The sequence below is a fragment of the Oratosquilla oratoria genome, chromosome 9 (assembly GCF_046742065.1).
Source record: "Oratosquilla oratoria isolate Oo_2021 chromosome 9, ASM4674206v1, whole genome shotgun sequence".
NCBI classification, from domain to species: domain Eukaryota; kingdom Metazoa; phylum Arthropoda; class Malacostraca; order Stomatopoda; family Squillidae; genus Oratosquilla; species Oratosquilla oratoria.
This window is the reverse complement of record NC_134785.1, coordinates 42654799-42667298: the sequence shown is the minus strand read 5'-3', so window position 1 is coordinate 42667298 and position 12500 is coordinate 42654799. Positions and strand designations below refer to the sequence as shown.

At 47.8% G+C, this 12500-nt stretch overlaps 1 protein-coding gene across 1 annotated transcript in view; it reads left to right on the top strand.

Annotated features, from left to right (window-relative positions):
- Positions 1–12500, top strand: part of alpha-Catr (alpha-catenin related) — a 240067-nt gene that overhangs the window by 201781 nt on the left and 25786 nt on the right. The window contains exons 6-8 of the mRNA XM_076189691.1: positions 4439–4579; positions 5696–5806; positions 11609–11746. Coding sequence (XP_076045806.1) covers positions 4439–4579; positions 5696–5806; positions 11609–11746 — 390 coding nt within the window. The remainder of the gene's footprint in view (positions 1–4438; positions 4580–5695; positions 5807–11608; positions 11747–12500) is intronic.

Sequence of the window (12500 nt, the reverse complement as noted above, 5' to 3'; positions counted from 1 at the left end):
TACACACATACAAACATACATACATACATACATATGTACATACATACATATATACATACATACATACATACATACATACATACATACATACATACATACATACATACATGCATACATACATACATACATACATACATACATACATACATACATACATCCGTTCATACATATATACAGTTATCCATACATACCAATACATACATACATAAATACACACATCGATACATACACATATACACATATACATGCATTCATACATACATACATACATACATATATGCATGCATACATACATACATACATACATACATACATACATACATGCATACATGTGGTGAAGACCATTCAAATCTCATGTTCGCTGAAGTGAACTGTCAGTTGCAACATTGTTCATTTGTTCTTCTTTTTCTCGGTCTTCCTGGTAATTCTACGATCTTCATAACTTAGTATTTATCACACCGTCCCACTCCCACGAAGTGGGAAGTGAGAAACCCCTGGTAAAACAAGGCTCCGTTAGTTGCAGCAATAAGCTTTTTTTTTGGGGGGGGGGGTCGCCTCTCTGCCTGGCCAGGACTGTCGGGAATCTACGCAAGAATCACGCAGCGGGTCCCGGGGATCGAACTCACGACCACCTGATCATGAGTTCGACACGGTAGCCACTGGGCTCTAAAATCCATAGTTCGTTCTTTCGACACGCCCTCCTCCTCCCTCCCACTCCCCTACCCACTCCCTCCTCCTTCTCCTTCTCCTCCTCCTCATTTATAGGTTAATTAAGAAATTCAACGAAGCAGGAAATTTCGGTCCTCGAGAACCAAGAAGAGGAACCTGGGAAAGGTCAAAGGTCATGAGAAGTCACACATCAAGGCCAGAGTGGAATCGTACTCGCAAGTATCGGAGGGATGGGGAAATCTGGCAGACTAACGTTCCGGCACGTGAAACTCAAAGCTCACCTTGAAAAAGATAACTAATGAATCTCTATTTTTTTTTTTTTTTTTTTTTTTTTTTATGACAATAGGTCACCGCATGCTGCGCTGGGCGGCGGATTGGGGCCCCTCTGGGAGGTGAAGGGAGGGAGGGAGCGAGGGGGCCCACACTCGCATGTAGGGCCTATATTCTTACTCCGTTGGCACGCGAGAACATTTTTGTATCAAAGATTTGGCCGATTCTGGCACCCGCGCTTAAAAGGTTACCCACCCCTGTCATAGAAGACATCTACCTGTAGATCAAGATTTCAAAGTGATTCGTTTAAAGGGAGCACCCAACGGAGCATACCAATATCGTATCCGATTGTTCCCAAGAACCGCCGGGTGTTCAGGCGACCCTGCATAGACTAAAAGGTTACGGCCAGGTCACGGATATTAATCCAGAGTCTCTAACCACCCTGAGGGAAGTTAACTAAACCTGGATTAATTCGCGGAGGAGGGAGTTATGTTAATCTATCTCTGTTGATCGTTGAAAAGGTTTGGAGGATTCTTGAAGGTCACAGAATGTCAACATCGAGGAGCCTCTTCATGGGTGAGGATGGCATTCTTAACGAAGTAAAGGTCACTAACTCGATCAAAGGTCATTGACTCGTTGGACATTGCGGCGTGCATGAGATAACTGTTGCCTCTTGAGAGTATCAAATAGTTTAATTCCACTTGTTGTTGTTGTCGTTGTTGTTGTTGTTGTTGTTGTTGTTGTTGTCGTTGTTGTTGCTGTTGTCGTTGTTGTCGTTGTTGTTGTTGTTGTCGTCGTTGCTGTTGTTGTCGTTGTTGTTGTTGTTGTTGTTGTTGTTGTTGTTGTTGTTGTTGTTGTTGTTGTTGTTGTTGGTTACCTGGGAACCGTTGGTGTCCTGCAAGAGAAACCTGGGACAACAAATTGATTTTCGTTGCTGTTGTTGTTCATTAGCTCGTCGTGTCTGGATTATGAAAGGTCGCCAAAGGTCTTGATTATAACATGACGGCCTACACAGCACACGGTACACTGAAGGTGGTAAGGAGCCTACGTCAGGAGGCGCTGAGCACCCCGTCACCTTCGCCCTATTATGCGTTTGTGGGGCTATTGGGGCAGTTGACTACAGTCACTGTTCGAAACCGGAGAGAAGTGCGGGATTCGAACCCACACCTAAGCGAATGCGAGACCACCTAAATAAAATCGCAAGAGGATCTTGAGTATTTGTTGTTTGTGTCAAGGGCACACAACCTTGCAACAATGTTGCAGCAACATTGTAACAATGTTTCAGCAACCCTGCATGTTTCCTGGGGATCCTTCTAAAGAGTTCTCCCTAACGCTTGTACCTGGTATCCCGTCCCGTTCAGGAGTATAAGAAATCAGGTCAGAAGGTGACCTTTGGAGGTAGAGCGATGTATGCAATATATCACCACACTCCCCCTCCCCTTCCTCTACTTCCCTCCCTCTCCCTCCCACCCCCTCCCTCCCACTCTCTAACCCTTCAACCCGCCCCGCCTAACCTCCCCGTATGGGTTAGTGACTGCAAAGATTTTTTTTTCATTTGGATCTTAATGGCACCCCTACGGTTCAAGATTTCTCTCTCTACTCAAAGGATAATGTTGATTGGAGACCTATTTCCACTCATAGAAGAGTGATGATTAGTTGTGGCGTCTGAGGTCCCTCATCTCCCTTCCTCCTTGCACCTCGCTTTTGACATCTCTCTGACGTCACCCGTTCGGCACAGTAAATCAGTGCCCATGGACCTCCCCATCTCCCCACCCTCACCCTTCACAGGTACTTCGTTCTTTTGTGTTTTGTTCCGATGTGAGTGAGGAAGGTTTTGTGTTCTGAGTGAACGTAATAGCCTTTTGTGTGGGTGTGGGAGAAGAGTGACTGAGTAAGTGAACAGGGGAGAGAGAGAGAGAGAGAGAGAGAGAGAGAGAGAGAGAGAGAGAGAGAGAAATAAAAAATGAACTTCAATATCTCAAAGTGCAGCGTGTTAAACGTAGGGCTACTCAGCCCCGAAAATAGATATAGCTTAGTTAACACTATTTTAGAGAAAACTGAGTGCGAGAGAGACTTAGGAGTTCTAGTAAGTCCTGACCTTAAATCTAGGAAACAGTAAACTAGCAACAGGAATAAAGCTAACAGAGCATTAGGTTTTATTGCTAGGACGGTTACGAATAGAAGTGCAGAGGTAATGATCAAACTCTATCTAGCGTTAGTTAGACCCATTCTTGACTATGCGGTACAGCTTTGGTCTCCGTCTTATAGAATGGACATCAATTCACTAGAATTAGTGCAGAGGAGAATGACCAAAATGATACATGGGCTCAGAAATTTACCTTACGAAGAAAGGCTTAGTCACTTTAACTTACACTCTCTGGAAAGACGCAGAGTGCGGGGTGATCTAGTTGAGGTGTTCAAGTGGATCAAAGGCTTTAACAAGGACGACGCAAACAAGGTCATCCTTTTTAAGACAACATGACAGGACTCGCAGTAATGGATCTAAACTGAACAAATTTAGATTTAAGAAGGAAATAGGCAATAATTGGTGTACTAATAGGGTGGTCAACGAATAGAACAGACTTAGTAACCATGTAGTAAACGCCGAAACTACCAGTTGTTTTAAGAAACGGTTAGACAACTTTATGGATGGGGATGACGGGTGGTAATGGACATGGAACTACCTAGTATAGACCTCATGGTCTCTTGCAGTCTCCTTCATTCTTACATTCTTATGTTCCTATGAGAGAGAGAGAAAAAGAGAAAGGCAGAGAGAAAGAATGAAAGAGTGAGAGAGAGAGAGAGGGAGACAGAGAGAGAGGCAGAGAGAGAGAGAGAGAGAGAGAGAGAAAGTGAAAGAGAAAGAGAGAGGGAAACAGAGAGAAAAAGTGAGCGAGATCGAGAGTGTGAACTTTAGAGAGAGAGAGAGAGAGAGAGAGAGAGGATGAGAGTGTTTCATTAAATGTAACCAGCGATTCTATCCGTGGTTACAATATGACACCGAAGAGGCGGATCCAGAAAGGGAGGAGCAGAACCGATGGAAATAAGATAACACAAATATAAAAATAATCGGTATTAATTTTCTGAACAGAGATTAATCTCCGACCACAAAAGAATTCTGCGTTACGCTGGTCTGTGGGGGTGTTACGAAGGTTCCCCTAAAGTATCGACAACATGAAACATGTGGAGGAGTGAGTGAACGTGTAAAAGTGGCGGCACACTAGCAATTTCTCGATAGCATGCTACTTGCTTTTGCTTCTTCGTTTGAGTAGAAACGACTTCGGTTACGATCTTTTGTTTTTCAAATATACAAATGTCAAACTAATTTTGCGTTATATACGAATACGAATGTCAGACACATTGCTGAGAAGTCTATGATATCGTAACAAGTCGTTTCTACTCAAAGTAGCAAAAGTAAGTAGCATGCTAGTCTAGTGTGCCGCGACATTTATGAATTAAGTAAAATTCCTTTTACTTTCTTTTTGCCGTTCTTTCGCAGGGTTTGGACACGATCACTGAACGTACCCAGGACTTCACCGATTCCGCCTACACGTCTCACGAGCACCGTGAGAGAATCCTCCTCATCATCGACCGCATCCGACTCGAACTCAACCAGCTACTTCGAGTAGGAGTGTCAATGGTACAGTTCTTTTTTTTTTTTTTTTTTAATGGGCTTAAATGTTCGCAAGAGGGTAATATATATTTTTTACAATCAGTATAAAATATTCATATTCAAAATTGTCACATACGATAGTGATTTTTTTTTACATGTTACAGTATTGTAGCAACATTAGTGTTATGTTGCAGAGACGTTGCCTGGTGAATTTCAACAATGTTGCACAAAATTATTACTAGACTTCTCTTGACGGCAATATTACAACTGTCTAGACATAAGTAGAATGTTTTTAGAATCTGATAATGTTGCAACACTGTTTCAGCAACATTGCATCAGGTGAGAGTAGACACCATATCAGGACGGAAGCTTTATCAAGTACACAGAGGCAGAAAACAACCTCTAAAGTATTTATATATCTCAGAAGGTCTTTTTAACCGATCATTGATTCGAACTAATATCGCGAAACTCTATGCCCTTGGCTCAACTCGCCGGTGACAGGGTTCGAACCTCCATCACCTCGATCTCGGCCAGCGACCATCCACATGTACAGGAATTAAATGTAATAAAGAGAGTGCAATATTGAACATGCCTCTGTTTTGTTTTTTAGTGTTTGAACTCTGAATAATAATTGCTGCTTCTCGACAGTTAATAAAAGGGCCATCCTCCTCACATGGTGTCTACTCGGACCATTTTGTCGGCAATGGCCATTTTAAATCAATATTGTATCTGTTTGGAAATGAATTTAATATATTTTCAAACCCTCCGGTAGTATTCCGGCAACATTGCAGTAATATTGTACAAATATTGCAGCAACACTGTAGCTGTTTAGGCATTAATACGTTGCTCCTGCAAGCACTCTAGAAATGTTGCAGCAACATTGTAGCAATGTTGCAGAAAAGTTGCACCATTATGTTGTATCGTAGCCATGTATCAGTGTTGCATCAGTATTGTGACGCTGTTGAAACAATGTTATAGAAACTTTGCAACAATGTTGTAACAATGTTGCAGCAACCTTGCAACAGTGTTTCAGCAACACTGTATGGTTCCCGGGAACCCTTCTGAAGAGTTCTCCCTAACTCTTGTACCTGTGACCCACCTTTCTACTTGAGACTAACACTCGTGATGCCCCGTCCCCTTCAGGAGCAGAAGGAAACCAATTCGCCCTCAGACGAACTCGAAACCGCCATCGCCTCGACCTTGAATGCCACACGGGACCTCAGGTCACAACTCCAGAACACAGCCATGGAACAGGTCAGTCAACAGAACACAACAGGTCAGTCAGGTCACCGGTGTGTGCATCAGATTTCCGGGAGGAAAGGGAGGACGTGGTTGGGGAAGGGTGGGGAGGGGGGTCGCTGATTAAATGAAGCGGCTTTGCTGTGGATGTGCTGTGTCTTACTGGATTGCTTATGACCCCCCAGGGCAGTGGGCGGAATACAGGGATGACCCTTCATCCACGAGGAGCTAAGTTGAGAGGGAGACAAGGGTGGCGGGTGAGTGTGTGCATTTGACTTGGCAATCTCCCATAAAAAAAAACTTGGTATATAGGTAAATATACTGATGTGAATAATTTGTAATATGTTATCAATACTTGTTGCAAAAGTTAAGGTAACCTAACCTGACCTAGCCTAATTTAACGTAATATAACCTAACCTGAACTTAACCTAAACTAATCTGAACTGGCCTTACTCAACATAACCTAATCTAGCCTGACCAAATCTAACCTAATCTGACCTAACCTGAACTGATCTAACCTAATCTAACCTAACCTACCCTGACCTATCTTAGCCTAACTTAACCTAACCTGACCTAATCCAACTTAGCCTATGTTCGATTCGCCCAATCACAAAGGAGAACAGTCGATAAAGTGATCTGAAAGAAAACAATGAGAAAGTGGATAAAAGAGAAGAGAGAAAATAAGAAAAGAGCGAGAGAGAGGGAAAGAGAGAGAAAGAGTGAGGGTTACGTTGATGATCAGAGTGAGTGTAAATGTTAGAATAAGGATGAGGATGAAGATCAGGGTGAGGATGAGAGTGTGGATAGATATGAGAGTAAGGGTATGTGGACAGGATAAGGGTGGGGATGAGAGGAAGGGTGGAAGGGTGAGTTCCTTCACCCCGACGATACTATTCCCGGTGACGTCATTTGATTTTATTCAATCGAAAGGGGGAGAGGGGGAGGAGGAGGAGGGGTAGGGAGAGGGGGTGGGGAAGGGGGAGGAGAAAGGGGAGGTGGGGAAGGGGGAGAAGGAGGGGGAAGGGAGGAGGGGGGCAGTCCCGACCGGAAATGATGGCGAATGAGGGACCCAGGGGAAAGGAAGAGGAGATCGAGTAATGAAAGGGGAGAGGGAGGCAAAGCGAAGCGAGGCGAAGCGAGGCGAAGCGAAGCGAGGAAATTGGGAACGAGGTCAGCCGGACTCAGCAGCGAGGGAGAGGAAGGAGTGAGGAGGAGGAGGACGGAGAAGGAGGAGCTGGAGAGGTGAGGAGATCGAGGAGGAGGGATGAGACGGGGAGGAGGAGGAGGAGGAGGAGGGGTGAGAAGGGAGGGTAAGGGATAAGAGAGGGAGAAAGAGGAGGGAGAGGAAGGGGTGAGGAGGAGGGATGAGTCGGGGAGGAGTAGGAAGAGTGAGGAAGAGGAGGAGAGGAAGATGGAGGAGGAGCGATGAGACGGGGAGGAAGGGTGAGGAGGAAGAGGGAGGATAAGACGGGGAGGAGGAGGAAGGGTGAGAAGTAGGAGGGATGAGGAGGAGGAACTGGGGAGGGGAGGAGGAGGAGGAAGAGGAGGAGTAAAGTGGATCAGGGGTAGGAGCGGGAGGAGTGAGAAAGAGAAGGAGGAATGAGGAAGAGGAGGGGGATTGAGGAAGAGAAGAAGAGAAAACAAGAGATTATTATCGAAAGAGAGCAAAAGAGAAAAAACTCTTTAAAAGAAAATGGAAGGGTTTACTGTAAGGGGCGAGAAAAAATAGTCTTTGAAACGGCTACCCCCTTATAAGGGGAAAGAGAGAGAGGGGAGATTGGGTAGAATGAGGGAAGGGAACACGATGTATTAGTGTTGTCCGAGGGGAAACGATAGAGTAGGAAAGGGTTGAAAGAGGGGAAAGGAGGTTTATGGGACAGAAGAGGGGAAGAGAGAAATGGGGAGGACGTGAGGGAAAGAACGGGGTGAGGGGAAGTGGGGGGAAGGAAGAGGAGGAGAGAAGAAGGGGGGAGAGAGGAAGAGGAGAAGAGGGGAAGGGGGGAGAGGAAGATGGGGAGAGAGGAAAAGGGAGACCTCAGGAAGGCGTAATGATATATGAATGAATATACTTGAGAAATAATCACCAGAAAGAGAAGAAAGAGGAGGAGGAGGAGGTGGAGGAAAAGAGGAGGAGGAGGAGGAGTAGAAAGAGGAAGAGGAAGAGGAGGGTGAGTAAAACGATAAGGAAGAGATGAAAGAAGAGGAGAAGTATATGGAGAGAAGGAAAAGTAGAAGAAACAAATATACAAATATAGGGAGAGGAGAAGAAGAAAGAAGAGAAGTAGGAGGAAAAGGAGGACGACGAAGAGAAGAATAGGAAGAGGAGGGGGATGAAAAGGAGTTGAGGTAGGAGGAGGAGTAGGAAGAGGAGAAGTAAAAGTAGGAGAAAGAGGAAGAGGAAGAGGAGGAGGAGGAGGAAAAGAAGAATAGGCAGAGGAGGAGAAGAAGGAGGAGTTGTGGTAGGAGGAAGAAGAAAGAAGTAGGAGGAGGGTAAATAAAAAGAGGAAGACAAGAAGTAAGAGAAGAAAGAAGAGAAGTAAGAGGAGGAGAAAGAGCAGGAATAGGAACAAGAGGAGGAGAAAGAAGAGGAAAGAAAAGAGGAGGAAGAGGACGGGAAGAGATGAAGTAAGGAAGACACACACACACACACACACACACACACACACACACACACACACACACACACACACACACACACACACACACACACACACACACACACACACACACACACACACACACACACACACACACACACACACACACACACACACACACACACACACACACACACACACATACACACACACACACACACACACACACACTCACACACACACACACACACACACACACACACACACACACACACAAACTCACACACACACACACACACACACACACACACACACACACACACACACACACACACACACACACACACACACACACACTCTGGGTGGCGCGGTTGGTAGAGTCCCCGACTGTCACTATGGCGGTCCGGGTTCGAATCCTGCCCAGGGCTGAAATAATTTTAGTATCGCTGCACTTCGAGTCGTTACTCCAACTCTCGTGGGCGAGGAGTTGGGTGTGTGTGTGCGTGTAAGGTCACAGCATTACCCATAGATCGGTCATACGAGCACTGAGCTCTCTTTCGGAAGGGAAATAGCTGTCGATCACGAGCCCAGCACGTGACCCAAAGACCAAGGTGAAGACCAAGGTGAATACACACACACACACACACACACACACACACACACACACACACACACACACACACACACACACACACTCACACACACACACACACACACACACACACACACACACACACACACACACACACACACACACACACACACACACACACACGCACACATACACACACACACATACGTACACATACACACAGAAAGAAAGAGAGAGAGAGGAGAGAGAGAGAGGAGAGAGAGAGAGAGAGAGAGAGAGAGAGAGAGAGAGAGAGAGAGAGAGAGAGAGAGAGAGAGAGAGAGAGAGAGAGAGAGAGAGAGAGAAGAGAGAGGGGGGGGGTAGTAGGATAGAGGAACATCTTGGATCGAACTGATTTACATCGAGTAATTGTCTGACCCGAAGAAACGCGTCTTCAACGTCTCCTGGAAGACCTGAAGAGGTTCTTCAGCCCACGAACTCAGGTCTCGACTTCGGGCTTCTTAGAATAGAGATCGGAGGACTAATTAAGCGCCTCTTTTATCTCTCCCCTCCACCCACCAGTTCTCCCCACTCTTCCCCCTTACCTCCTCATTTATCTCCCTCTTCTCCCCCCTCACCACCGGTTTTTCGGTATCTCCCTCCCCTCTCCCCCTTCCTCTCTCCCCCTTCCCCCTCTCCACCCTCCCCTCGATTTTTCCACCTCTTCCCCCTCCTCTCTCTCCCTCTCTCCTCCTCCCCCTCTCTCTCCCCCTCTCCCCCTCCCCTTCTCCATCTCCCCTCCCCCTCCCCCGATTTTTCCACCTCTTCCCCCTCCTTTCTCTCCCTCTCTCCTCCTCCCCCTCTCTCTCCCCCTCTCCCCCTCCCCCTCTCCACCTCCCCTCCCCCTCCCCCGATTTTTCCATCTCTTCCCCCTTTCTCTCCCCATCTGCTCTCTCTTTCCTTCCTCTCTCTCTCCCTCTTCTCTCTCTTTCCTTCCTCACCACTAGTTTTTCTGCTTTTCTCCCTCCTTTCTCTCATCCTCCCCTTTTCCTCCCATCTCCCCCGAGAGAAACGTGGTCCTCTCTCCAGGGTTGTAATAAGACCATAAGAATGAAGGAGACTGCAAGAGACCATAAGGCCTACACCAGAGAAAGTGGTCTTTTTTTGTGAGAGACATGATGTTATCGTTCTCTCGTCCTTGTCTCGTGTTGTCTAGTCAGAGCCGGATGTTAATAGTTGTAGGGGGGAGGGGAGGAAGATGGGGAGGGGAGGAGGGGAGAAGGGGGAGGCGGGAGGATGAAGTGGGGAGGGAGAGTGAATAGGGGAAGGGGAAGGAGGGGGAGGGGGAGGATGGGGGAGGGGGAAAGGGGGCTTCTGTCCACGGTCTTTTATGAAATGCCCGCTAAGGCCCGTGGCGGCTGCGGGAAATTGTCCACAAGGACAGAAACCCGTGTTTAACAATTTACTCCATTTCAAGTTGTTTTCTCCCAACTTGTATTGCAGACCACATACGTGGTATCTCTCTCTCTCTCTCTTTCTCTCTCTCTCTCTCTCTCTCTCTCTCTCTCTCTCTCTCTCTCTCTCTCTCTCTCTCTCTCTCTCTCTCTCTCTCTCTCTCTCTCTCTCTCTCTCTCTCTCTCTCTCTCTCTCTCTCTCTCTCTCTCTCTCTCTCTCTTTCTCTTTCTCTTTCTGTCTGTCTCTCACGCTCTCTTTCTCTTTCTCTCTTTCTCTCTCACACTCTCTGTTTCTCTCACTTTCTCTCTCTGTCTCTCTCACTCTCTCTCTCTCTCTCTCTCTCTCTCTCTCTCTCTCTCTCTCTCTCTCTCTCTCTCTCTCTCTCTCTCTCTCTCTCTCTCTCTCTCTCTTCATCTCTCTTTCTCTCTTCCTTTATGCCTGTGGGTATCCTGGACTATTGGTCATGTGAAGACCCGGCCCCTAATCGCCCCTTCCCTTCCCTCTTCCCCTCACCTTCTTCCACTCTCCAAACTCCCCTCCCCTTCCCCTCTCCCTCCACTCCCCCTTTTCCCTTTCTCCCCATTCCTCCTCCCCTTCTCACCCTCTCCACCTCCACTCTCCAAACTCCCCTCCTCTTCCCCTCTCCCTCCACTCCCCCTTTTTCCTTTCCCCCCATTCCTCCTTCTCTTCTCTCCCTCTCCCCCTCCACCCTCCAAACTCCCCTCCTCTTCCCCTCTCCCTCCAATCCCCCTTGCCCTTTCTCCCCATTACTCCTCCCCTTCTCTCCCTCTCCACCTCCACCATCCAAACTCCCCTCCTCTTCCCCTCTCCCTCCACTCTCCCTTTCCCTTTCTCCCCCATTCCTCCTCCCCTTCCCAGCCCCTTTCCTCCACCTCTACCTCCTCTCCCCCAGCCATATCCTTCCCACATTACCATGCGGCCGTGTATATACTGACATCCCTCTTCAAATAGGCAAGAATTGGCTCACCGATAGACCAGTTAAAGTATGGAACGTTCTTAGTAACCACGTAGTGAGCTCTGAAACTATGGGATGTTTAAGAGATGGGGGGTAATGGACATGGAACTGTCTAGTGTTGTCCTTATGGTCTTATGCAGTCTCCTTCATTCTCATGTTCCTATTGTAAGCCATATGATCTCTTGCAGCTCCATTCTCATGTGACCTTCCTTCTGCAGGCGGAGGAGCTGGTGCGGGGCGGCTGCGAGGAGTCGGAGCTGATCAGCGCCCTGAAGAACGCGGGGCTGGCCACCGACCAGGAGCGGCTGGACGAATACGCCGACAGGTTCCTGGAGCACATCGAACACATACAGGAGGTGCGTAGGAGGCTCCGGAGGGGGAGAAGGGGGAGGGATAGGGGGTGGATGGCTGGCTGGAGTGGGGTGGCTGTTTGGGCAGAGGTTGGGAGAAGGCGGCTCTGGGGGGGAGAGGGGGGGCTCTAGGGTAGTGGTTTTTAACTTGAGGTACCTCAGGTGCCCCCAAAGGGGTACGAAACTTTAAACCCTGGGGGCGGGGGGTACGAGAAAGCAAAGCAAGGTTTGTATCACTAATCCTTTTCATATGTTTGCATCGTGTTTGTATTGGACGGGGATACGAGAAAATTTTTCTGAGATATCAAAGGGTACGGAGGGCACTGGAAAAAGCTTAAGAACCACTGATCTAGGGGGATGGGGTGGCTCTGGGGGATAGGGGTGGCTCAAGGGGGGATAGGGTGAAGGAGGAGGAGGAGGAGGAGGAGGAGGGTGAAGGAGGAGAGGGAGGGTGAAGGAGGAGGAGGAGGGTGAAGGAGGAGAGGGAGGGTGAAGGAGGAGGAGAGGGAGGGTGAAGGAGGAGGAGGAGGAGGAGGAGGAGGAGGGGGAGAGTGAAGGAAGAGGAGGAGTAGGAGGGTGAAGGGGAAGAGGGAGGTTGAAAGAGGAGAGAGAGGGTGAAGGTGGACAGGGAGAGTAAAGGAGGACAGGGAGGATGAAGGAGAACAAGAAGGGTGAAGGAGGAGAAGGAAGGTGAAGGAGGAGAAGGAGGGTGACGGAAGAGAGAGAGGGTGAAGAAGAGAGAGGGTGAAGGAGGAGAGGG